The sequence below is a fragment of the Palaemon carinicauda genome, chromosome 37, assembly GCF_036898095.1.
Source record: "Palaemon carinicauda isolate YSFRI2023 chromosome 37, ASM3689809v2, whole genome shotgun sequence".
Classification (NCBI taxonomy): domain Eukaryota; kingdom Metazoa; phylum Arthropoda; class Malacostraca; order Decapoda; family Palaemonidae; genus Palaemon; species Palaemon carinicauda.
This window is the reverse complement of record NC_090761.1, coordinates 63,611,363-63,639,361: the sequence shown is the minus strand read 5'-3', so window position 1 is coordinate 63,639,361 and position 27,999 is coordinate 63,611,363. Positions and strand designations below refer to the sequence as shown.

Here is a 27,999-nt window from a genome sequence, read left to right as displayed (position 1 = left end):
ACAAATAAAGTAGCGGATGGTTATAATTTAAAAAAAGGAATAACAAAATTCTTAAGCATGTCCCCACTTTAAAACAGGAAAACTTAATGACCTATTGTGAATTATCTTACAAAAAGAGTTTTAATATCCTTACAACACACTCAACATGTACAGCAATTTGCATAAAATAAAGAGTATGGACTGAAAACCAAGTATATGTATCATATGATCTATTCATCATAGAGAGGTGTTTGGTCACCACCAATACTCATGTTTGTTGGAGAATGAATAGTTTTAGGAGTTGAGCGAGCAGAATTTGCTCTGGGATTATCATAGTCATGATATGATCTTGGTGTTCGATCACCATATCTTGGTGTGTGACGACCAGCGCTTTCAGGATATCCAGAGCTCGGCTGATATCTATTATCACGAGGCTCTGTGTAACGTGGAGTAGTTCTACCAGTGTCATGATGTCGGGGGGTGGTTCTTCCAGCACTGCTACTATTACTACCTTTAGCTTGCACCCAAGCAGCTGCTGCCATTTTCCAGTCCATTTGGTCTGATCGGGAACTGGTAGAGGGCACTGACCGTGAATGTTGTGGGGTCATACCGCCTGATGGACGATGAGATGGAGTTCGACTTGCAGGGTTATATGATGGGGTCTGTGATCCTCCGTAACGTGGCGTGTTAGAGGGGCCAGGAGTAGTATATGGTGTCATGAAAGGTGTTTGACCAGATGGCGTATAAGGCGTGTTGGCATAGTTAGAATATCCTTGAGAGAAAGCGCCTGGAGTCTGGCCACCATATGGAGTATTTGTAGCTGCTTGGGAAAGATTATGCAACATGTGAGGATTAAGGTTCTGCGCTACTTTTTGAATTGTAGTAGGATCAACTGCCATGATGTTAGGAGTCGTTCCAGTCATGTACGGGGTACGGGTTGATACCATACCTGGAGTCGTGGGAATAGCTCTGCGGAAATTTAGTTTAAACCATTTTAGTAGTCCAGCTAAGCTTGAATATTGCAATTTTCCTCTAAACCTGAAACCCTCTGGATTAATTGTAACAAACTCGTGTTTAACAACATCTCTTGGAAGATAAGAGAGCATAAACTTTCCGGGTAGATCTTTCCTGGCAGAAAAAATGTATGGTATATTCTTCGGATGAAGCTTCTTTTCCTGCAACAGGTACTCCTTTGCTTTGTCCTTGTTACCCATTAAAGATTCCTTGTAATATTTATAATCTAAAATTTGACGTACATTGCTAGCCATAGGTAAAATGTGTCTAGTTATAATTTCATCCAAATCCTCAAACTCTTCACTGCCAATCCATAGCTTTTGACCTAAGGAGAAATCATTTTGTTTGTCCTGTTCCAAAATATCAATATGCTGGCATATACCATCAGTAACTTTCCATGTAGCTGTAAGGTGATCATTTCCCTTACTTGATGGCCTTATGATTACATCTCCTTGCTCAAGCTGTACCATCACTTTTTCTGCTTCATTGTAATCAATGTTACGGAAAGCAGGATGAGCAATCACACGTTTTTGATACTGGGTTTTTCTCTTTTCTTTCTTTTGTCGATCAGTATTTGTATCTTCCTCTTCTATAGGAAGGTCATAGTAGGGGTCTTTCGGTGCTTTCCACTTGTTGTCACGATCTTGTAAATCTGATGTGCGAGAAGTAAGTTCAACTGAAAACTTTTCAGGGTCAATCTTCATTATGCGACATAAAACAAGACCTCTTCTTTTAACTCTCTCAGCAGGATTTGTGACAGTCTTGTCAGACAAATTCTTGATGTTGATAAATCCCGAGATACCATTATCTAGGCGAACTCTTATACCTATTGCTTGACCTGGACAGTCTCCTGCATCAAAATGATTCCACACTTCGCTAAGTTCCGGGAAGTCATTTTTCATACAGAAGGGGCACTGCCAGAGACCTGTATCTTCATTTCTGACCGGATTTGCATTATCAAGTTGGTCTCCACGTGGTTTTCTATGAAGAAAGTTAGTAACTGTTACCTGCACCAATTTTCCAACGTAGAATGTTTCTGGTGATTCTTTGGTAAGCATATTGAAGACTTCATCAGCTGTTGGCGATTGATAAGGAGTTCGGAAGTCCTTGTATCTATAATTCAACTCGTGTCTAATATCATATAAAGTGGTGTTCTTCTTACCAAAGCCCTGATTCTGAAGCTCTGTGGCAAAGGCTTCCAAGTCAAGTTCACTAAGGCGATCTGGAGTTTCTAAAATCTCTTCTAGAGCCTCAGCTGGTTTGCCTTCTTCATCTTCATACTCCAATGCATCTACAGCCATCTTTCTAGCCCAGTCATAGGCTTCTGGGTGAATTCTTGTGGAATCTAGAACTTCAATGTAATTTTCACTGTCACCCAAGGCATTTGTATCAATCTTTATGAAACCTGCACAGTTGATAAACACTTTTGGACCCATATGGAAGTTCACAACCAATTGATTTCTGTTTTCAAGACGCTGATTATTCTGCTTCATTGTCTTCAACAAAAGGTTTGCTTTACGTGGACCCAACCCACAAATAAACTGCACCAAATTTTGTGTGTAAGGATAAGCCACTGCGCGATTCAAATCTACGCCAACTTCATTTGTGCGATTAACAAATTCTATGTACAATGCATCCAAAAGTTCAGCTTCTGACAACTGTGACTGAAGAGGATGGAACTTTAAATTGAGCAATTCATCATCTGGATTACAAAGCTGTGAGAATTCAATCAATGGATCTTGAACTCTACGCCCAATAGATACTGCCTGGCGTAGTAGAGGAGGATAGTCGAGAAAGTCTGCTTCACCCTTTTTGGATATGGAATAGATGTCAGCTAAGTCGTTATCAATAATCTCAACATTAATTTTGGGAAATTGTTCCTGCTCTTCTAAATCTTTCAAAATTTGCATCAAATCCTCTTGCACCATGATAGCTTCTCGGGACTCACCGCTTACTGCTACTACATGTGGCTTACGGCGCATTATAAAATCTTGTATTCTACGGATGTCATTTTCTTTGGCCATAGCATCACGTTCATTGTAAGCATCACGTCGTTTGAGCAAGTGAGGGAGACGAATGTACTCGCAACAGTCACCATCTATGTCAATACAACAACCAAAGGCAGCCTGGGACAAATCTGGAACATATGCAATAGAAAACACACGGAATCCTTTAGAAGTATCCCAATCATCTTCATCCTCATCTGTAAAATCACCTGGGTTGTAAGGGCCTACTTTGATCCAGTTGTAAAGTTTACTACAACATTGTTCAATAACATGAAGCTTGGCCTCCTCTAGCAATCGCTGGGAGAGTTCCCTCTTCAAATCTTCAATAACACGCTTGCATGCAAAAGTCACGGCTCTCCCTCTTAATTCATTCCAATCCTGGACTATTTTGGAAAACTCATCCCTATAATACAGTTGCTTAAGTTCATCTAAATAATTCCTTGAAGTGTTGCCTTCAACAGTATCAGAAAAGGTCACTGTTACTAGCTTGTCTTCAACACCGCACTTAAGGCGTAGGAACTGGTCTCCTTGCAAATCTGTCACAGGTTTGTTAGTAACATATTTGAGTGCATATAGAGGATGATGTTCGTCTATCAACTTCTTGCCATGGAGTGTGGGTCTAATATTGATTTTGGCTCTTTCAAAATACGTCTCGCGTATGCTTTTACGCACCAAAGGTTCACAAGCCAACTGCCAGCCTACCATCCTAACTGCAGCTTCTAGTACCCGCTCTGGTGTACTACACATCCTGAAATAGATATACATACAGGTGTTAGGTGATGAATGACAATTTATTCAGAAATACATGTTTTGAACATCCAACCAATTAAATTTCAAGTGCTCTGCCAAAATGCAAGTTCAATGTTTAAAACCAACATGAAAAATCAAGTTGAAATATTGAAGAGAGCAATTACCAGATACTTACTTAGTAATATATTTTTCTGCTTCTTTCAACGGCTCTTCTTGACACTGCTCGACATCATAACGTTGATAGCTGTCTCGGACGTTATGACTGTACTGTTCAGGAGTGAGACCGAACTTTTTGGCCAATCCATCTGCAAAATAAGAGACACACTGAGATATAATTTTACCTTTAGATTCTGTGATGATTCTATTATCATTAAATATTGGGGATAATCTATGTCAATTCTACCTAACCAAATAAGGAATTCCAAGCCAATAAAAAATGAATTTTCGACATCTTTTTATCAAAGAATTGGATAAAGGTGAAAGTTGGCTAGTGTATATCTTTATAACTACCAAATTTTTACAAGTACAATTCAATAATTTTATATTGATGGAGTAAAACGAAGTTGCCAATTCTATAACGGATACAATCACAGAAAAGGATCTTAAACCATTCATAACATAAACATATGCCATTATAAGGCTCTATCCATTTACCAAAGGTAGTAAGTCACTAACAGGTGAATGGATATCCTTACACAGTCCAGGCTTCAACAAATCGATAATGCCCAAAAGGACAGCATTAATTTTGTGCTATGGCTTGCTACTTAGTATGCAAGAAAAAATTTAGTACAGTATAAAGTGAATAGGAAATTATTTCTATAGTGGGTAATATTTACTTGGCAACCTATCCATCTCAAACACCCTTCTTATTTCATGTTCTACTAAACATGACTGCAGATACTGTAATACAATTTAATATACAATAATTATTGATAGGGTTAATAAAAAATAAATATAGCAGGTGGATAAAGCATATATGATTTTGCAATGTACTGTAAATACTTACCAATACCGGCTTTTCTTAACAATTCGTATTCGTGACGGCGGACAGCCTTCTTTAAGTCCTCTGCATCTTCTTCAGGATCCTGGACTTCATCTTCAACTTCCTCCTCTACCTCTGTCTCCACTTCTTCCTCGGATTCTGTGTCATCATCGTCGTCCTCTTTCGGTTTGTCTTTCTTAGCAGTGTCGCCTTCATTCTCTTCACCATCCTTCTCTTTCTCTCCCTCACCTTCAACTTGATCTTTCTCAGCACCATCATCAGATTTTTCCTTTTCCTTATCTTCATCACCCGTTTCTTTATCTCCGGCATCTCCATCTACATCTGAACTTTCCTTCTCTTTTTCTTTTTCTTTGTCCTTTTCTCCTTCATCTTCATCATCATCATCATCCTCAATGATTAGATTCTTCTTTTTCTTCTTTTTTCTTTTGACTTTTTTCATTACCTGGGAAAAATATGACAGTGTGAAGCTCAAAATTATCAAATTCGTAAAAGCTTGGAAAAGAAACCTCATTCTTCAAAACTGAATTGACAATTTCCAGAAACATGAATCTAAAGTACTGAAAATGAAGACAAACCTTAATAGTTCTTGTTACTCGATTTGAACTGCTCCTTTCTTTCTGTTTTGCTCTAATGTGTGCTCTCATTTCTGCCTGATCCTTGCCATAATATAAGAGAAACTGCTTATAGCAATCATTGAACTGCTCTGACGTCTCAATTTCCTCAATCCTGAAAATACATAGGAAAAACAAGATCTAATATATGAAACTGGATGGAAGTTTAGGTACAGTACCCCAATTACAGCATGAAAGTCTTAGAATATGCAATAAACTGTAATTAAGATTATGTCATGAAAGTTGACAATGTAACACGTCACCTGAGCATTATGAAGTACTTCCATAACATGAATTTTCCACCATTTACCTAAAACACAGCATCAAGACCATCTGCTGTTAACGCATGAACAAATATATCTTAAAGCAAGAAAATAACTATCACTGAAACTGCTTTTACATTTTCTTTAACAACAATGTATTTAGGTAAAGGATAACAACTATACTGAAAGGCAACCTCAACCAGGGCCTCAAGATCCTACAATCCTCTTCATGAAGGCCTTAAGCCACAACCCTGTTTGATTGATTGATTGATTGATTGACTGACTGACTGGTTTGAGGTTTTCTGGTATCCTGATCCTCATTGTTTCACATTATCAACTTTGCTTATTTTTCTCCTTGTATTCTTTTTAATTGTACAAATAAATCATTATCTAGTCTCATACTTATCTAAAAGAACTTATGACTTAATGCTGGATTGGAGCTTATCTATTGTGCATTTATTGTCAGAGGAATCCAGAGTCAAACAACTAGAGGAGGTTGTTTAAGGCTTGTGCCATTCATCAAAATAATAACACTGGAGTGTTCTAGGACCTTTTAAAGACTTGTCGTACAGTTTGACATTAGATTATTCTCTACCAATGGCTCTTTAATTTTCAAAAAAATACGTTAAATAACCTAGCATATTCCTTACACTTTCTCCTCTTTCCTAAAAAAATCAAACAATAATAAGCATACATTTTTCTAGGAGTTAACTTCAAATCAAACCAATGTTCTCTCTCTCTAGTCTTGTATAGTGCACCACACCCTTTCAAAGTCTTGGGTTAGAGTTCTCATATTTAGGAGCCTACTTTTCTTTCAATTTGATTTTTTTTGTCTAACACTTAATAGAAAAGATATGCATGTTTGGTAGTTCATCAATAAGCCTTTTCCTTACCTTTGTTTTCCTCTTCACCTTTGATCTTCTCTTCAAACCCATCATTTCTCTTTGAATAGTAATTTTCATTTTATTTTTTCGTTATTTCTTTTATAGTTTATTCTTTTCCAATGTTCCTCTTTCTGGACTAGGATGCTTTCCTTACTGGGGGTCTTTTTAACATAAGTAGAAAATATGATACTGTATTTCAGGTTCTCGACTATTGCAGGTCTTTCAACCATTTGTTCAACACATTTTTTTCTTAGGCTCTGGCAAAATTTCATTAGTACTTTTTACTATTGGATTTTCATAAAAAAAAGCCAAACCCCTTCTAACATGCCCATCAAGGTCTCCTTCTACTACAGTAGTATATACTCTATGTATGCTGCTTTAATCAATGCATCTATAAATCTTTACCAAAATCTGTTCTTATTTTAGTCTTCTGCTTGATGTAATATACATAGGATTGCAGAGTACAAAAAAAAATAAGCTACCTAAAATGCAAATTATGATGAAATCCCAAGGATTGTAACTTCAGCAATAACTAAAAAGCCTGCTACTAACATGAATACAGGACCACATCATAAAGAAAGAGCCTGTTTGCATATTTGTAAAATAATGCCTCATTAGTTTGACATTACCTAATATTTTCAACCACTAGTTTACCAGGCCATGTACAACCATCTAAACATGCACTAGAGCATAAATTTGAATAAAAACTGCAACAGGATATTAAGGGGAAAAAACTCTATGTTTTACTATGAAATTACATGAAAGCTCAACCAGACCAAGTACAAATTTACCACAATGATTTTCAACATACATTCCCATTTGGCAAAGACAACACTATAATATAAATAACTTGTCAAACTTACTTCTCAATATCTTCTTCACTCAGCATACGGAAAGTGTCTGGTAATGGAGCATCGAGGTCCTTCATAATAATGTCCCCTTGGAACTCTCCCATCTTCTGGAAAGTAGATCTGAGATTTTCCTTTCGACGTTGTAGCTGGCACCACTGGAAGAACGACAATAATATTATTTCTTTGAATCAACTATGTCCCTACTAAAGATCACATACCCAAACTAACAAGACCAGACTCAAATCAAATTTGTGGATCACTACTGCTCTTTACATTCAGACTAAATAAGCAGGAGTATGATACTGGAGACTGTAAATTAATAATCCAACATTATCCTCATGTTTCTGAGCACATCACTGGCTCAGGCAAAGTCAACTGAAGTTAATTCTCACTCTAATGCCTTATTTGTTTTAGTCAAATGATTTCCTATCTAAATTTAGTAAGCTTATCAGCAACTGGGTTGTATCAAATATAACTAGAAAAAGATCTGATATAGAAAATTCCAAGTAAAAAATCATATAAGAAGAAATATAATACTATAATCTATCTTAATAGCTTTTACAAAAATAATATCGAGAATAAAATTTTAATTACAAAAATAAACTAGTTACCTCAGTTCACTAGTGATAAAAATTTAAAACCACCTACTACTGTACTGTATACTGAAACTTAAATGTATTTTTTCAAGTTTTATTGTATTCTTTAAAGTAGGATCTTTAAGATATACTGATATAGCATTTGTAAAGAAATATTATTATCATATCACTAGATAAGCTACAACCCAAGATGGAAAAGCAAGATGCTCTAAGCCCAAGGGCTTCAAGGATAAATAGCCCAGAGAGGAAAGAAAACAAGGAAATACACAAACTACTAGAGAAGTAATGAAAAATTCAAATAAACTATTTTAAGAACAGTAAAATAAAAATAGATCTTTCAAACATGAACTATAAAAAGAGATTTAGGGAACAAGCTACACTGAAGATGAGCCATCTTATCAAAGCTTCATTACATAACCTATACTTACCTTTTCATCCCATCTGTAAACTTTCCATAAATCATGGATATTCAATTCTGGCTGGACTTCCTCTTTCCTGTAGAATGCAATGAAAGGAACCTCACATGTGGAATTTCTCATCAAATCCAGGGCATTGTAGATCTTCTTAATCATGTTGAAATCACGACGATGACGGCGTTCTTCTCGTCCCTCCTAAAACGCCAATTGTAAAATATGTTAATCATAAGTATGCATATGTTAGATACTAGGTACTAAGAATAGTTGGAGAAGAGAGAACCCTAATTTCAACAATAAAGCGAAGTCAGAAAACATGGATAGAACATATTTTAAGAGATGGGTTACTGAAGGACATTATAGAAGGTAAATTTGAAGGATGAAGACCTAGAGGAAGGAAAAGGAAGTCAATGCTAGATGACAAGGAAGGAAGAAGGTACCAAGAGCTAAAAGAGATGGTCATGAACAGAGAATTATGGAGACTAACCGATGAAAGGACCTGACATAAGGCAGAACACTAGTAGTATGATAGATTACAATAGTACGAGTAAGAAATTTACGTATACTGTATTGTAGGCTAAGTTAACACTTAGCGCCGTCAAACCTTTCAAAATATTTTGAAAAACCATAATAAAATGTAGTAATAATGTCACTCTTATATAACCAACTACATTTAGTAGATTATGGTACTAAATTCTTTAGATGCACATTAAAAAAAAATCACCAGATTTAGTCAGTTTTCTCACTTCCTAGGTATCATTTCCTAACTTAAATGCTCAAGTCCTAGCATTCGCAAGCCAGGGATTATGCTACTTAAATAGCAAAACTACTAATTATATCAAATACAGCAAAACCGTTTGAAAAATCTTACACCTCAGAATCTGACTTGAATATACACTGGCCAAGCAGCCCATGATAAAAAAAAATTAATTTTCAAAGTAAATTTAACATCAACTCAAATCCTGTCAACAAAAAGATATATACTCTTACCTGGTTAGATATAAATGGTTTATAGAAAGCATAATGATATATCCATTTGGCCTCTTGATCAAGCTCTTTATCAGAAGCCCTGTCGTCGCCTTCATTCCTTGTTCTCGTAACTGGAATCTGCCTTAGTTGGAATCTTTCAGGTATATCCAGTTTTCTAATCTGTTGATCCTGGTCGGTCAAGTGGCCACGTTCCAACTCGATAGGCTCAAATACCTTTAAAAAAATGAACAATGTTTAGATCAATTTTCTCTTTCAAGTTATAAAAACACAATTGGAAGAATAACAATTGATATATTAACAAATCAATCAGCTAGTAAAATATTCACCTCATAGATGGACTTCTTAACCGTCTTTCTTTCCTTGCGGGTACGGCGGCGTTCTCTGCCGTCTTCATCGTCTTCTTCATAGTCTTCATCTTCATCCTCCTCGTCCTCTTCGCCTTCTTCCCAGTCTACAACAATAATTTATGTACATTAAACTGTTTAACCAAGAAAACCAATTAATAAAAGAATAAAAGATTCATTTTACTCAAGCACAATATTATGTGAGCCTGCAAAGAATGCAAAATCGAGTCATAATGCTACAAAATAAATATAGACCACACAATATCTAAAAGTTGCCTAACTTCTTGAATTTAAACTTTAAATATTACTTAAAAATTTTAACTGTAAAAAGTAAAAGTTAGATTTAGTTGCATGTCACATGTCATGTGCAAAATACTTTATAGTAAGTAAATTTTTGGGTCTGGAACAGCTTGATCTGTGTCTATACATACCTTGATATTGATCAAATTCTCCATAATCAAAGTCACAACCAAAAATGTCACGGGCAGCTTCCAGGCCTTCGTCACCCAACCCTTTCCTTTTAGGTCTTGAGATTGGCTGACCATCGTCGTCCACAATGAAGTTCCCCTCTCCATCAGAATCATCTTCCTCCTCCTCAGAAGCATACGTTTCAGGTTGCTGTGGTGCGTGGGAACCAGTTCCGCCTTCCTCCTCTTCCTCCTTGGCAAAAGGGACTCGCTCAGATACATATTCTCAAAATATTTTAACAAATCATATTTAGTTCAGGAATTTTCAACATTTTCCATACAGTATACTACAAAACTAAGACAAACTACAATACTTTGATACTAACACAGTAAAAGGCATTAAGAATACAAATAAAAAACATCAGTACATGTGTGATATGTCTTACTCTAAAAATGGTTAGTATTTGAGCATCCACAATGCATGCAATATGAAGAACCTTGCATTAAGTATTACAATAATATCCTTAATAAGTAATATCCCACTACCCTGAACAAGCTGAAGGTTAATTCACTCTTACTCTTGGCATGTTAAATAAATAACCTGATTACAGTCCTCCTAATTATTGCCTATTGTTTAAATCATTTAATCCAATGTCAAGATCACAAGGTTTCCAGTTGTCTAGAAAATAACTTCTAGAATTTATAACCTCAGCCTTTTTAGTTCTATCCCCTGACTTACCAAAAAATACTATATGCTAACCTAACTCAATTTCTGTACTTGGTATTCTATAATATTGAAAAAAAAACAATCATTCTAATTCCCATATATGAAATAGCCATATCAAAAGTATCGTATTTAATATTAAATCCTATTACTGAACTGAACCAAACTTACATTCAAACCATTGTTCAAAGAGCAACTATTTTTCATTTCCTAAAATTTACAATTGCAAAACTATTTGTTCATTATACAGTTGATGCTTGCAATTTTTGTTGCTGATCATGACAGCTACATAACATGACCTATTACCCTTATGTCGGCAATAGATGAAATAGAAATATAACAAATGTTAAATCATCCAAAGTAGTTCTTGTTACCAAAACTTTATTACACTTAAACAATCAAAAGGCACATTTCATCGTCTTCAAAATATCTTATCAGTAGATTATATTTTGGATTCTACAATATACAATCTTGAGGACTTAGAAAAACCCTTTTTCTCTGATAGTACTTTGTACATTTTCCATATGCTGCTAGATAAAGAGGGTGGGGATTTTGGTGAAACCCCCTTGGAAATTAGTTGTATTTCTATAGTAATCTCCCTAGACCACAGATCTGTAAACCATTCACTCAGGCCAAAAAGGGGCCTGCCAGAGTCATTCCGTTGCTTGGATAAAATCCTGAACTGTATCATCGCAGGAACCATTCCAAAAGAAAGAAATGCATAAAGATAAAGATTCAACCAGTCTTGAAAAAGGGCATTTATCTTCCATGCTAATGAATCCATAACTGGAAAGCTAAACATCTCTATTTTCCTGCCAAGACAAGTCGCAATCACATCCATATTTGGACTTCAATAAATTCTAAATTGCCTGACATATTGAAAAAATGCACAGATAATTCATTTGAAAGAATCTAGTTTCCTGCTTAACTGATCTGCTAATAAGTTCAACTTCCTGAAATAAACTGAAGGAGTAGATATATTCTCCTTGGCATTGTCAAAGATAGAGATCTTCCACCATCCGTTCCCCATTTTTTCAAAATGTATGTTAGACGAATAAAATTCAGTAGCACCCAACCATTCCTTGGAACATCCGCGAATAGATACATCCCGAGACCTTACTTCCAATGCCATGCCTTTAGCCAAACAATGAGGATCATCTCTCATCTTTAAGCGACCGATCCAAACAAACTTCTCAATAGAGATGCCATGGCTCCAAGTAGCCCATGCGCATCCAAACCAATGATGCCATCATCTGCTTGAAATTCTACAAAAGAATGAAAGAACTTCTTTTTTCCCATGGAAAAGGCCAAAAAGGAACTGTTGCTATTATCATTACCAAAATATAATACTTTCAGATGTAACCAGAAGACATCTCATCTTCATACCAGGACTCCAAACCATTTCAATAACTGAGTAACCTAAGTTGACGACCCCGATTCTTTTCAGATGTGTGTTCAAAATTGAACAATCGTCAAGGTACAACCTACTTCCCCTCTGTGTGTTGACTGAATTTTTAGCAGGAAGCAATCGCTTGGACTGGAGACATGTTTTGCTTCATGAGGGATAAGTTTGTATGGAAAATATATCAAGTTTTTAAAAAACTTGAACTGTTTCAACAGAAACCAATGATCAAAAAGAGAAATTTTAGCAGGAGGTACCAATTTGTTCATGGATCACACGACTAATTCTTACAAGGAAACCAAAGCTCTGATAGAAACAGGGAATAACATTTGTAAGGAAAAAAAATTTTAGTGGCTGTATATATTCATCATAAATTGGTATCAAACATTCATTTACTACTTAAGTAGTGGGGTAGCAACCAAGGATCTCAATCTCTAAAATGGCCACACATTAGGAAATACAATAAGGGAAAATGAAGATGAGAAACAATGAATTACCTAGACCTCAACAGAAGAGGCTACTACTTGCCCCACTGATTAGATAAAACAGCAAAGGTTGTCTGTCACTCTCCAGAACCCACCATTAAAATTACAGACATCAAGACTTTGTGTAAAATAATCAAATGTGAAGTCAGCCAACTTTGTTGTCTAGCCATTCTGGAAAAAAAGTGCTACTGGGGACGAACAGTACAATAATAAATAAAAATTATAAGGCTGGACAGCTAAATAGGGGAAAGGCAGCGGAAATGGAAGTATAGTAGAAGGTTACGTAGTGGTGCAAAATAAAGTCCAAAAGAACAAGTACAAACTACCAGAGGTTTATGTTTTTGCAGTGAACAATAACCTTAAGTCCTACAGCATATTTTAAGTCATCTTCCTAGGGAATGCATGAAGCTTGTTGACTATTACCGTGTAGATTAACCAGACAACCAACTCAAAACATTTGATGCTCAAAAGGAATTAATGGAGAAAGATAGACAAAATCTGAAATGGATTCACATAAAGATTTTAAATATAAAATTCTAAATGCTTTTAGTGTAACACACTGAGAACCATCCAGGAATTCAGCTTACTGAGATGAACACAACAGATGCAAAAATTCAAGTCATTTGAGTGCAGTAAACACTTAGATCCTAGAGATACATATACAGAACTGCCCCCACTCTAACTAGCTGCATATCAGACAAATGCTGTAGTGCCTTGAACACTCAAAGATCATGAATGAGTTCTATATAAGTGATAGGTTTGTGGTGCAAAATATTTCTCTTTAAAAAAGATTTTGCATCAGCATCGAGGTTCTTCCAAAAACAATGTAATATGCTAAGAATTTCATGCATGTCTTAAACTTAGAAATTAGTTAGCTTCACTATATACTTTTCCCCACATATCTAATTTTGCATAGTTTTACATGATCATACATTCATTCAGTGCAGTCACCGGGTTTAGTCTTGCAAACTAAATGTTACATATATAGTAGTTATTCTACGAATCTACATCTGCTAAGAAGCAAAACAATGCCTTATATTTAAACACTGTGACTTGTGGGTTTTAATGATTCTCTCGATATGAAAGGAAATACTAACGCAAGAGACTATTTAATAATAACAGTTAGTACTTTGGATATCAGACACAAGGAATAATTTCTTAATCTAGAATTCTTATCTCATGACCTTTTTACAAAAATGTAAAATTGCTTTATGCTAACCTTTTCTAGCATAATTAACTTCCCTGAATGTTCTTCGTGCAAAGAGGAGTAATTATTTTTGCAAGACGAAAAGTGAACCCAAGATTGGTACAATATATTATTTCCTCTGTAATAAGTGTGTTCCCCATACATGATGAAGAAAAAGCATTAATTGAAAGTACAAAAAGTTGCTAATAAATACAAAAAGAGCAAACAATAGTAAAATATGTTACTATCAAAGAGTTTTTTTCTACACAAATGACAGTAACCTAAATATGGATGAGGACATAATCACAAACTGCTGAAAAAGAGATACTAGAATTCAGTATAATAATGAATTAAGAGAATTCAGTATAATAATGAATCAAGAGATACAATTATCTGTTATTATAAGAACACTAGCTATTTTTTTACAGAATCCCTTCAAGAGAAAAAGGACTAGCAGAATAAAAGGTTAAAACAGTAAAGATAGCAAGAATGTAAACAATATTAGTATTCACAAACATTTGGTCGTTTTGAAAAATACCCCCTGAACAATGATCACATTATATTTACAAAATGTGGTTCGTACAGCCCAGTGCTGGGGAGATTATGCCTTGCCAAGGTGCCACTGAAGGACACCTCGTTGTGGCAACATGATAGGAAAGTTGAGAAGTTAAGATAAAAGAAAGCTAAAATATGGGTGTGGCCAGGGCCCTGACCAGCAACAATTAAAAGAAAAAAGCTAAAAAGGTATAACAGAAAATACTACAGCAGCATTAGTACAGAGAAAAACAAAGTTTACTTTTCAATTCATGCAGTTATTAACCCTTTTACCCCCGGGGTAATTGGAAATTTCCAACCCTTAACCCCCAGGGGGTTATTTTTTTCCCAGCACATTTTGCAGTATATTTTTTTTAAATTACTCTAACAGCCTTAATTTTTGTCATAGAGAGGTCAGGTTGGTCTCATTTTCTTTGAAAATGCCTGAATTTTCTCAAAAATATTATCAAAAATATGAAAAAAAAAAAAATGTATAGCATTTTTTGCAAGGACGTACCGGTACGTCCATGGGGGTAAAGGGATGGCTTTTGTGAAACGTACCAGTACGTCCTTTGGGGGTAAAAGGGTTAAAGTAACACATGTAAGGAAATTACCAATAAGATCATTAGGGGTGGATGTGAATGAAGAAAAAAGAAATGGTTCATCTTGAGATAGATATCTGAGCAAAATAAACAATTAACACCTGTTGCCACTAGTACGGAGGAAAATTTATTGAAGACATAGTCCACAAGCAACAGGTGTGGCAGGTGGAAAAAAAAAGTTTTGTAGGTTAAATGGAAAATTGAAAGTTGTCATGAAACCAATAAAAAGTTGAATTGAAACATAAATGGTCGAGATGCACCATGAAGGTGTAACCGAGAAGATAGGGTACTGTACTCTTTAGCTGGGTGTCTCAACTTTGTCACATCCTTGCACGATTCATAATCAGCATGGTTTACTTATTAGGAATATAGAGCATAACAAGGGATGCCATGAAAATAGTGATTTACAAAATAGGGGACAGATGTACCCTTCAATGCCAACCAAACTTTACAGATACTGTTCTTTACGTGTATGTATGTATGTATGTATGTATGTATATATGTATATATATCAAGGTCAAACACAGAACACTTCTTGAAAGGAAGACTTCCAAATACATTGCCTTCACTCTGACACAAAAAGGTATTTAAGTTATATAGAATACAATACTTACGGTCCTCTCGTGCCCAACTACTACATTCAACCATTTCTACAGAAATAATGAGTTTAAAGAATTTTACAGCAAGGTAAGCAAAAAGAAAATAAAGACAGAGGATACGCAACACAAAAAGGGATACACCTAGGTTACCAAACGGCCTCTAGGAAAGCCACTCAGTAATGCTTGCAATCCATTTGATAACTTTATTTGCCAACATAAAACCACTACTACTTTCTCAAAAGATGGTTTAAAACTACAATAAATTATTAGCTTTACCCAACTCAAACCAGCCTCTTTTGTGTGTTTTAAAAGATTCACAGGATAGTTTTGTCTCTTTAAACCTTGAACATTTCTTGGGTTGAGGGAAGGCTGTGAAAGGGAGTTCCCTTTGAGTGAAGGAGGATGGATAGTAACCAGCTTCTAAATTTTTTTTTGCACACTCATTCAACTTCACCGCATGGATCAGGAATTTTTCATGCATAATATCTAACAACAGTACCTATTTGGTTGCTCATATATTAGTAATACCCACAGATGGGGAGGGAAGACTGAATATGTAGAAGAGAAAGCGAGCTACGCAAATAATCAAATCAAAATTTGGCAAGAAACACTTTACCAAATGAAAGAATATAAAAGGCACACTGAGAAATATCTACATTTAACTGGAATGAAAACAAATCAACACAAAATCCATAAATTGATGGACCCAACAAAGGTTCTACATGTAATCCCAACATATGGTAGAAAGGGATGTTATCTAAAAAGAAAAGGTAGTTGTAAAAAATACTGTATTTTAACCAGACCACACAGACAGTGAGTACTAAATCTAGTAATTTACCCCCATTGTTTGATGCCAAATGAAGTATTGCTTATTTCAAATTAACTTCAAGCAAAAATTGATAATTCCAGATTTACGTAAATTACATACTTGCTTGGAGCAAAGACACAACACATACTGAATACATTGACCAAAGATAATATTCAATAATGCTTGAAAATAAAACAGAAGATTAAACCACGACAATAGTTCAGATGGCAAAGATCTTGGAGCAAAAACTGTTCATTAAATAAACAAATAATTAAACAAAAATACTGTACAACCCACAAGTCACAGCAAAGCAAACTTTAAACTAAGACAGTACTGTACACAAAATGTAAACGACTACACAACTTACTGCTTCTTCCTACAGGCATCAGGTAGCGAAGGGTGGGAGTGGAAAAAAGCGAGGGATGAAATAACAGATGACAAAAAAATTAAAACTATAAAATGGCACAGAAAATGGATAACAAAAAGTCACAAAAGGCTTAGCACTAATCCCTTCTATACAATAAACCCAACATGGCACACTATACAGAAGCATAAACAGTATGAGCTCATTCTCTTGCAAAAGTTGTCCATCCCTGCTACTAAAGCCATTAGGAACCAAGATTTACTATCCCTCTAAAACATTTTCTACGTAATCTAAGTCACGAGACTATGGTCTTGAGTTCCTCTTGCATCTAAAGCCAAGCAACCAATGGCAGATTATAATCTTAATCAAATGTAAAGCAGAACAGACTTAACTTTTCTTTTAGATAAGAATCCAAAATCAAAATGTAAAAACTGAGACTGGAAGAACTAAAAACTTTTAAATGAGGCAAAACAAACAAAATACTTTTAAAATGAGAATGAAGCCCTTATCTGCAAAATTCCATAAAATTCCAAAAGACAGAGACAGAATGTGCAATGTTAAGCTTATAGTACTGTGTGCCACTTACAAGACATGTATATCAATGTATAACTTTCTGACTACTTGCTAAATGTTAACCAAATATGCTTATTCTATAAACAACCCTGCTCAAAAGCTAACTACAGTACTTATACTATTACGAATATGAAAAGTTTGGAGTATAAAATATATGTCTAGTCTTCTTACTTCATCATATCATGTGATTATAACTCATACTCAGTATATAAGACATTCAAAAGATATTTCCATTAAATAACTAATGAAAACAACTAAATAAATAGAGATCAAATTGTTGTTGAGGCATTGGTTTTCATAGATTTCAAAATTAACTTATATAGATACAATGCCAAAGGCCATAAAACTGTTAACCAGACTATCAATCTTTGGTAGAATAAAATGTGAAAAAGGAAGGAAGTGTACAAAAAAAAAAAAAAAAGACGAACTTAAAAAGAATTAAGTAAAACAGAGATACACTAAATAAAAGAAACCACAAAAGACTATCATGTAAAGCGGTTTATAAAAAAAATTAAATTTTTAGCACAGTGGGTCACCAAGTACAGTAAGGCAACTACACGTTGCACTCGCAATGACTCGACTTCCAGAAAAGGTCATCCCTATTCAATTCAATTGAGCAGGGCGTTACAAAATGAGGATGTATAATAACTAAAAATATTGTACCCAAGATGACAAAATAATTGTGGTAGAAAATATAGAAATCCTTAATATAATATTCTCCATACATATTTGATAACCAACCCTTTATCTAACTTAGTTTCTATATCTAGTAAGAGAAATAAATTACTTTAAGAGTGCACTTTAATCCTATATCTATAAACTATTTCTATTTTTCAATCATGTGCTATTTTGTATCCCTATAAAATAAAAATCCAAGCATTAAATCTAAATGGCTCAGATTTGCATAAGAGTAGGAAGTGGTATGCTTTAAAAGTTTGATAGTAGCCTCTAGAAACCTGTAGAAATGTAACTAAAAATATTATTTAAAATTTCATCATCTCAAGGGATCTACCTCAAAATCTTCTCCCACATTTTTCTGTAATATTAGTGAACTGCAGAACACAAAATGACATTATATCATTCATTAGGTCCGTAATATTTCTATTCTTAAGCAGTAAAGTCTACAGTGCACTGCACAAGGTACACTGACAACCTTACATCCCTATGGAGAAAAACAATATCTTAGCCATGTCAGATATAAGATAGTTATACCTGAACCCTTTTGCGACAAAGATTACATTAAGGAAAGGCTCTGGCAAAAATGTCTTCCCAGTCAACCACATGAACAATCGATAGGCTAGACAATTTACTTAGTATTTACTGTAGGATCCTCTTTTTATCATAAGCTTGTAAGAGCACCACAGTCACACTTTTGACTGCAGATTTGAACTAGGAAATCTTCCAGGACAAATATACATTTGCTTGAATTTCTTAAATGTGTACTCTATTATTTGCAATGATAGACCTTAAAATAAAGATTGCAAAGATAAAAGTTACAAAGAATAAAAGGAAGCTTTTATGCAAAATCAAAAGTAATATATAAGAGCTCCTTCAAATATATCTACTAAGAAAATAAAACTTGCATTATCATCTCCTACCAATGGCCACATAAACAAATACTGTGTGCAATCATACAACCGTGATGTATTGTGATGTATTAAGAGCACAAAATGCATATAGACACCAATAAAAAAAATGCAGGAAAGCTTTGAATGCAAAATGCAGTACATAAGCAGAATGGAAATGTTCTCTCAAGGTTTCTCTTTACTGAATATCCAACGAAGTTCAGCATAAACTGTATTAGTTTGACATGCCCTACACAAATGTCAATTGTTGAGCATTATGGATTTTATACTACTAACACGTTTCAACCTTTGATCCACTTGATAATTACAATCACACTATAGTTTAAAGAGTCTATGTCCTGATAATGCAGTTCCCCAATTCTTTTTACCTCTAATATTTACAGTCTTCCATTTATAAGGCCAGAAGATATATTAGATAAATTAATATAAATGAAAATATTAGAGAGACAGAGAATGCTCTATTTCCAGAATAGCATACAGTACATAAAACTCTGAGTAAGTTATAGCATAGCTTGGCTCTCATTATAGAAGCTACTTGTATCATTAAATACAGGTCTTTTATTTATGAATTAGCAACTTTATCAAGTAGTCTTTCCCATAGTACTTGTTAAGTACCATCTGCATAAGAACTTTCTAGCCTGTTTAAAGAGTCTTCTTTGCTGTCTGCAGGATAGAGCTCTAAGGAGCCCTTTGGCAATTATGAATTAGTAGCATATTTCACTAATACATTTCCCTTGAAATTAGCATGAAGTAACCTAATTGAAATTTATATTACAGGAAACTTTAATATACCTTTTAGCATTTTCCAATAATTTTAAATCTATATTTGCATAATTCCCATATTAAATTTTCCACTCAAAGTGGAGTTCTAAAAAAAAATCCTCCTTTAGATTAGAGTTTCATCAAAAGTAGCTTTGAACTCTACCAAATTGCTTCTCGTTTTCTCTAAGCGATTCACAATACACCAACCAATATGTCTTCAGGTTACTTATGGGGAAATACAAACCTTAATCCTTTCACTCACATTGGCAAAACCGGATTATTGTAACAGCATGTAAAACTTTTATTTAGTGGAAAAAAAACTAAAAAAATTGAAAATTAAAACATTGAAGAATAAATACGTACATCTCCTGAGCCCTCAAACAAGTCCCTCCTAATTTGGCCTTGGACATCTGCCTCTGCGTCTGAATCTTCATCATCAATTTTCAGGCGTTTGAATTTTTTCTGCAAGACAAACAAGAATACACTCAATACAATTGTTCTGTAATCAAAATATCAATAAAAGGAACAATACTTCAGCAGACAAAATCAACTCAAAAACAACTAGCAAGTATTCAAATGTGTATTTATTTAAGTTTTGACCAAGTTTCAAGTTACAAAATGAAATCCAAATCATATTTCTTTAGGGCAAAGGAGCTGCCAATTGTAGCCAAAAACACTTACACTATAACAAGATTCAGTACAAAATTACTTTTAAAATATCTATAAAATTCCCCTGAGCTATAAATACACATACCCAGTATTTTTAACATATCACCATTGATGTCATTTGATTTCTAAACTCATACAAGACAGGACATACTTTTCTGTCAAGTTTTACACCAATGTTTTCTTCAATGAGATCCAAATCGTCATCATCTAAATTATCCCCATTCAGGTCATCGTCATCATCATCATCTCTCTTCCGTCTCTTCCCTTTGGTGTCCACATCGCTATCTGAATCTGAGCCCCCTTCATCGTCATCTTCCTCATCATCGTCATTAATGAAGCCTCTGTTTTCTTCCCGGATCTTTTCCTCGTCTAATCCAAATACAGAAAATGACAACTTGCATTACATTTTGACAAGAATTATTATTGTGATTTTATATTGTAGCACAAAGGCCACTATTTAATCTATGGTAGTAAATTTACTATTAGCAATAAGGTTTCTATAGTTAGTTAATTTTATACACACCTTTTTAAGAAGTACGGTCAGCTAAATAGCAGCGTGACTAGATGAATAGGTTTTTGATATACCGGACTGATATTTCATGTATACAATATTTTTCCATATGGAAGTGGGGGGTGAAAATCATAGGTAGTAGGTTGGCCAGGGCACCAACCACCCGTTGAGATACTACCACTAGAGAGTTAAGGGGTCTTTTGACTGGCCAGATAGTACTACATTGGATCCTTCTCTCTGGTTACGGTTCATTTTCCCTTTGCCTATACACTCACACACCGAATAGTCTGGACTATTCTTTACCTATTCTCCTCTGTCCTCATAGAGCTGACAACACTGAGATTACCAAACAATTCTTCTTACTGCACTGTAATTGTTCAGTGGCCACTTTCCTCTTTGTAAGGGTAGAAGAGACTCTTTGGGTATGGAAGCAGCTCTTCTAGGAGAAGGACACTCCAAAATCAAACCATTGTTCTCTAATCTTGGGTAGTGTCATAACCTCTGTACCATGGTCTTCCACTGTCTTGGGTTAGAGTCCTCTTGCTTGAGGGTACACTTGGGCACACTACACTGTTCTATCTTTTATCTTATTTCTCTTCCTCTTGATTTGTTAAAGATTTCATAGTTTATAAAGTGATATTTGTTTTAATATTTTTGCTCTTAAAATATTTTATTTTTCCTTGTTTCCTTTCCTCACTGAACTATTTTCCTTGTTGGAGCCCCTGGGCTTATAATATCCTGCTTTTCCCACTAGGGTTGTAGCTTAGCAAGTAATAATAATAATAATAATAATTCACTTCTTCCCATGTCCTTTGAAGAGGGATACACAAAATGTCCTCAATGTCTATAGAACTGTTAATTCAAGAAGCAAACCTTTGAATATCATCATCTCCAAAGACTTGAAAGAACTAACTAAAGATCAGACATGGGCCCTGAAATAGCTATAAGTCAACTCCTATCATGAGGTATGCATTATTTAAAGAGTTTAATGTGTGGCAGAGGCAATGGACAGGTTATTGTACCTGTCACAGTGTTCTAAAGGCTGACTACATAACTGACCAGTGACCAAGACCACTCCTCACCTAGGCTATACCAATGGCTGCTGATGACACAGCAGGTAAACCAATAAGGGCCCTCAAACCTTCTATCCCCAGCTCACTAGTGCAGTAAGGTTATGTACAAAAGTGAAATCTATACTGCAAGAGGAACTCTCGAATCACAATGTAAGCCAGAGATGTTTGCCCTAGACTACCACAAAAAGCATCAGAATAAACGTGCATATCCCGATTAAAGGAATTAGAAAAAATCTCCAAGGCCTGCAGTTTTGAGGCCTAAGAGAACCAATTTAGTGAATTTTAAGAATAAACTGACCAAATGGGGCTATTATGAAATTGTAATTGAACTGTAAGCAAAAAGAGTACAGAAAACTTGAATTGGCCATGCAATGCAAGCAGCAGCCTTTCCTCTAATTAAGTGGTGATTGCTTTAAAATGTCTGGCCAATGCATGACACACACAACGCAAATCATGATCCAAGGAACAGGAAGGAGCTACACACTTGAACAGATGCTATAGATTCAAACGGGAAGACCTTTCCAAGCACGCAGCCATGTTGACATTTACATTAAAGGATAAATCAAGGCCTGACCAAACACTGAAATCAGCAGCTCTAATTCACAGGACACAAGTATATAAAAGGAAACGTTAAAACAAAAGATAAAATAAACTTAACAAAATCACCCCTACAATACTAAGCAACAAGAACAGGTTAAATTAATAAAAGAAGAATAAGCTCAGATGACAAAGCAAGGGGAAATGAATTATGATAAAAAATGTTAACCTCGAAGAAAAAAAAAACATTTATAGCCTCTTAAAAACTCAAGTAGAAAATTGCAAGAAAATAATACTACTTACAGCAGCCTACTAAGAAAATCAACCAAGTCATCGATTTCCACAAAAATAAAGAAAAATCATAAATAAGATGATAAACAAGAAAAGGATGCAAATGATGTTAAATAAATGACTGATATGTAAGTTGAACAGTATATTGGTTGACCGTGGGAAACGACAATGATGACAAAGTTCAACAGAAAAGTGACAAAGAAGCAGAGGTAGCATTAGTGAGTGGGACAGACTATGCGCATTGGGAATTTTGGAGATGGTAAATAATGTGAGTTCAGTGAGACAGATCTCCTAGTTCATAAAAATTCCCTCTGAACACTATCCCAAGAGAAGTTACAAAGAAGAACTCGAACCTGGTATTGTGGACAGCTGCATTTTAGGTCTCTGTCATAAAATCTGGAACAAAAGTAAAGGAGACCTTCCATCCTTCAGAATGACTTGCGACATACAAGATGCCACTAAGCTTGCCAACCTGCTTCACCAAAGCTTAAGCTGGCAGGAAAACTGTCTTCAGTATCAGATCTGTCTGACACCCATCCTCCAAGGCACATACGGGGCCTCCCTACCACCAGTCGGTAGTTATAACTACCTCGTTAAATTCTAATGACAATTCTAATTTAGCTGGTCATATTCCTGCCCAAGGATGTTGGTTTGGATTCGTGTAGGAACAGACAAAGGAAACCATTTAACCATAATCAAAGATAATAGCTAAAAACATCAACCTACAGTATCTGCATAGTAAGCAGTAACAATTTTCAATAACTAAAAATGATTTAACAACTACCGCCAACTTACCGTCCTCTTCTTCTTCCGAAGAATCTACAACCTTTGCCGTTTTAAGTTTCTTCAACCTTTTCTTCTCGTTTTCATTGTACTCCTCATCATCATCCTCACTTTCCTCAGCTTCCAAATCCATAAAATGCGACATGATTACAGATGTGTGGTTTCTGGAACAAATAAAAAGGATTAATATATCAAAAAGCATCAGTTATGAAGAGTATTAAGATAATTTAAAGTCATGCTGTACATTTATATTCTTTTCCTTATTGTTGAATTAAGAAAAACTATTAAACAACCTTACGACCAAAACCATGAGGTTAAAGTCTTAACCAGACACACACTTTTTTATGCATTATTCATGTCATAAGGACATGATCCTAGATAACTATGACAGCTTGGGTGGAAAGAAATCCAATCTTTTGGGGGAAATCTTAGGTCTTTGCTCCCAACTCATGACATAACTACACGATCTTTCCTTTGCTCTTTTACAATTCACACAAAAAAAAATCCCCATTGTTCTTAACATTAGGTATAGCCTATACAGTAGAGGAAAAAGATGGATCATGCAACGGCACAATGGAAAAAAAATAAAAGAATGTTTCAAAATGATAAATATACAAGGCTTAACATAGCAAAAATACATAAAAATAGCTTTGATGTCAATATAGTAGTATTAACTGAAACACAACAGAAAATAGACAAGATTAATGTAAGTGATGGCACAATTAAAAAGGAGGATATGAAGGATTTTAAAGATAAAAAGAGAGGGGGATTAATGGTGATATACAAAGATGACAAGGATATAGAAATGGAAAAAGTACATATGAAGAATTTAGATATACTAGATATAAAAGGAAGTATCCTATAAAATTAAACGAGACTTATTGTAGTATAGAGGGATTGTGGGGGGAGATAGGGAAGATAAAGAAAGAAACGTAGTGATAGCCTACGAGCGGACTTAGAGAAAAAAATTGAGGAAGAGAAGGAAGATGAAGCACTAATTATAATGAGATTTCAATGGTCATTTAGGTTTCTTGAGATATCAAGAGGAGAATGAAAATGGAAAGAAAATACTCGAGTTAATAAATAATAAAAACCTTATATTATTAACCATAGATGAGAAATGCAAAGGTACAAATACATGAGAGAGGCAGTCAAAAATGTGCCTTAGACTTGGTGTTGGTGAAAAAAGCAATGTATGAATACTTCAATGAGATACACATAGAAGACGAAAAGGATAAAGTAGATAGATATACCGGTATCTGACCCCAATCTGGTTGTGGTAGTCATCGTGAAAGCGAAGATAGAAAACTACAAAAAAGGATTTTGGAAAGAAAGTATATTACAAAACAGACAAAGAAAGTCTCAGGGAACATGGGGAAGAAGTAAAAAAATAATAGAGAGAGCAGAGATATTACAAGAATGGATCAATTTGATCAAGTTGTAGAAGAGGCAGAAAAAAAAAAGCTACAAGCAAAGTACACACAGAGAACAACTAGAGAAGAAAAAACAAAGATAAAACCTAAGTGGATGACCAATAAAATCAGAGACAGAATTAAAAAGAGAGTAAAAAACTTATTAGAAAAGAATAATATCTGATAGAAGAAAAAGAAAGAGAGTTTCAAAAGAGAGAATGCTAGGTCATAATAAAGGAAACAATGTAAGAAAGTGAAATAAAGAAGGCTAATGAAGTAAGGAAAGTTGGAAACAAAATATTAGAAATATCGACAAACTAAAACGGAAAAAAGGAAAATGAAGAAATACAATTATACGACGAAAATGGAAAAAACTGTCAAAAGAAATAGCAAAGAATAAAGATAGGTTCTGGGGAGAAAAGACCTATAAAATGCACGAAAATAAAATGAAAGAGATTTGGAATAGTGAAGAAAGACAAAGTTATATAGAAAAATTAAATGAAATAGAAAAAGAAGAAAATCAGTCGGCTAAGGGAAATTACATGGGCATAAATAAGCAATAAGATTATATAAAACTTTCTCGTGGTAGTAGTCTAATTCCAAACTATACCTCCATAAATAATAAAAGGCATACACTCTAAGAGCATCATGATACAATTATTTTTTATTCTTAGTTATTCATTGTCAATACGAAATCTTTCGTCATCAATTTTGGTACTTGAGATTATCGACTTCCTTAAAAAAAGATTATAACTCTGTTTTTATTTAAAATCATAATACTAAAATATGAATATTACATGCATTATTATTAGACGCAATTAATGGAAACAAGTTTAATAAAAATTCTGTTAATTTCAAATATAGCTGCAATATTTACCACAGTAAATAGATACTGTACACTATACAGTGTACAACGAGAGCTGGGTGAAGAGAGGTAAGTGCCACGAAGCACACCCAGTAATAAGGAGAGCCAGCAATTTGAAGCGATCGTGCCGCTATAGTTTTCATCGCAAATATGAGATTTTTTATCGAACAGATATTGCAGTTCTCTGAGCCACGTGTAAGTGAAATCGCTAAGGGAGAACCTGCATTAAGAGAGGCCTGACTGTTCCCCGGCACGCATTTTCTCGCTCTCGTAGTTCCATGAATTCACTGTATATACATATTTTGATCAATTCAACAGCCATTTAATGCCATACTAATGAGCTAAACAGCAGTTGCAGTATTTCAATATTACCTAATTGACACAGGAAATTGCAGGAGGGAATTTTTTTTTATCCAATCTGAACTCAATATTTTCAAATTTCAAACTGGGTAACAGGAGTAACAAGAGCGGGTCGGAGGTATTCTTAGCCATCCATGGCGCAAAGATAGCAACACATCAATCCGAGACCAAGGATACTTGTCAATCACTGTATAATTCCAAAACTGATACGGGTTATAAAGTTCATCGAGCAGGAGTACACTACTTAATTTTATGAGATAGGACTCCTGTGGGAATTATACACGTGTTTTTTTCAGTGTTGGTGAAATGCATTATACCTCTTGATGCCAGAGTACCAGGCATCCTAGACCTTTATCTGATTAAATGTTCATCCACTTAAAATTGCCCAAAACCTGACCTCATTCAACTCAAAGAAACTACTGATGTAATTCAGCTCTATTTTACAGAAAGTCCTACAGAACAGAAGTGGGAGCCTTTACAGTTGGGGGTGTATGCATGATGGTGGCCACCTATATGTATGATAACGGCCGAGTTAGAATACGGCAGCCTAAGGGCTAATACTTTAGGTAAGTAGGTAAGGACACAGCTTGTAGGTTAGGCTAGGGGGGGAACTTTTAGATTAGTCGATGTCCATTGTTAATGCAATCAGGAGGAACTGGCTGCTGATACACAAAAGCTCCACAGTTGGTTTTAATGTGTACATGAAGTTAGAAGCCCTATGACCCTCTATGATGAAAAGAAATAGAACCAACAGGGTTTAATTATAGTTATGGACAGATAAAGCTTTCCCACTAAATGACAGGCATTTCCTATAGAAAATTGTCTTTCATATCCAAAAATTACATTTATTTTCACTGCAAATAAAAACTTAATTATCTAGGAAATAAATCTACGGGATTTTCTTTTTCTGCGAGCGAAGAAAGCGCACGGCGGAGCAAACACCATTAGATTACTAAAAAATATCCTCGTTCTTATACGGTCTACCGAGTTTCTGCAGAAATGAAGATCAAATTGAGTGAATGAACATTATTTACTACAGGGAAAACTACTTTTCTGTTCAATGTTGTTCCGTCCGTAATTATAATTTTGCCGATGAATGCGAGGTGCTCGCAGATACCGTTGTCAGAATGACCGTAACATTGACCCTTCCATTACTACATTGTACACATTAGGGTATATAAACATTTTATTACCGTCAAAGTAGTAAAGGAGAGATATAGGAAGACCCTGAAGATTTCAGAACGACTAGAATAAAGCGAAATTTTAAAACGTGAATATTCTACAAAGGACGCTGAGTAACTTCAGCTTAATAAGACCTCTCGTTCACCCCAAATACCTCAAGCAAATGGGGCAACCATCTTACAACGTAATAACCATTTAGCTTGTATCTTTAAGTTAGCTTATGTCTAGGAAAATAGGATATATTTACCAAATAACAATGCCGTAATGACAACAACAGCGTTGGGATCTTACTTGCCTGTGACTCCAAACCCTATTTACAATGCTAATGCAGCAAGATTGCCCAATAATTTCTTACCAATAACTGCGTGGGGATATTACAACTCACCAGAGTATAAAAACGGGTGGAATATAAAGTAGTTTAAGGAGAAAAACTACTGGAACTTAATTTGTTATTCTATAGACGACAATATGGCGTCGCAGCTGAGCGACTACACTATGTTTCCACTATTTATAAATAGACTTTAATTTAGTGCTGATTCTCATAAATCCTTCCTCGTTGATTCTCATAAATCCTTCCTCG

The 27,999-nt window shown here is 35.0% G+C and overlaps 1 protein-coding gene across 3 annotated transcripts; it reads right to left on the bottom strand.

Moving 5' to 3' along the window:
- Positions 1 to 7: 7 nt before the first annotated feature.
- Positions 8 to 27,933, bottom strand: Spt6 (transcription elongation factor Spt6). 3 transcript variants are annotated; one of them, XM_068361312.1, is made up of 13 exons: positions 27,805 to 27,933; positions 23,613 to 23,764; positions 20,557 to 20,774; positions 20,100 to 20,198; positions 10,136 to 10,364; positions 9,687 to 9,811; positions 9,361 to 9,573; positions 8,386 to 8,568; positions 7,374 to 7,516; positions 5,328 to 5,478; positions 4,756 to 5,194; positions 3,925 to 4,054; positions 8 to 3,747 (listed from the first exon to the last, which is right to left on the bottom strand). In XM_068361312.1, the coding sequence occupies exons 2-13, from the start codon at positions 23,743 to 23,745 to the stop codon at positions 210 to 212; spliced, it is 5,601 nt and encodes a 1,866-aa protein (XP_068217413.1). In that variant the 5' UTR covers positions 23,746 to 23,764; positions 27,805 to 27,933; the 3' UTR covers positions 8 to 209. The 3 variants fall into 3 exon arrangements, with proteins under 3 accessions (XP_068217413.1, XP_068217415.1, XP_068217414.1); XM_068361314.1 differs by having other exon boundaries at positions 10,136 to 10,361; XM_068361313.1 differs by lacking the exon at positions 27,805 to 27,933 and adding an exon at positions 27,775 to 27,797.
- Positions 27,934 to 27,999: the final 66 nt, after the last annotated feature.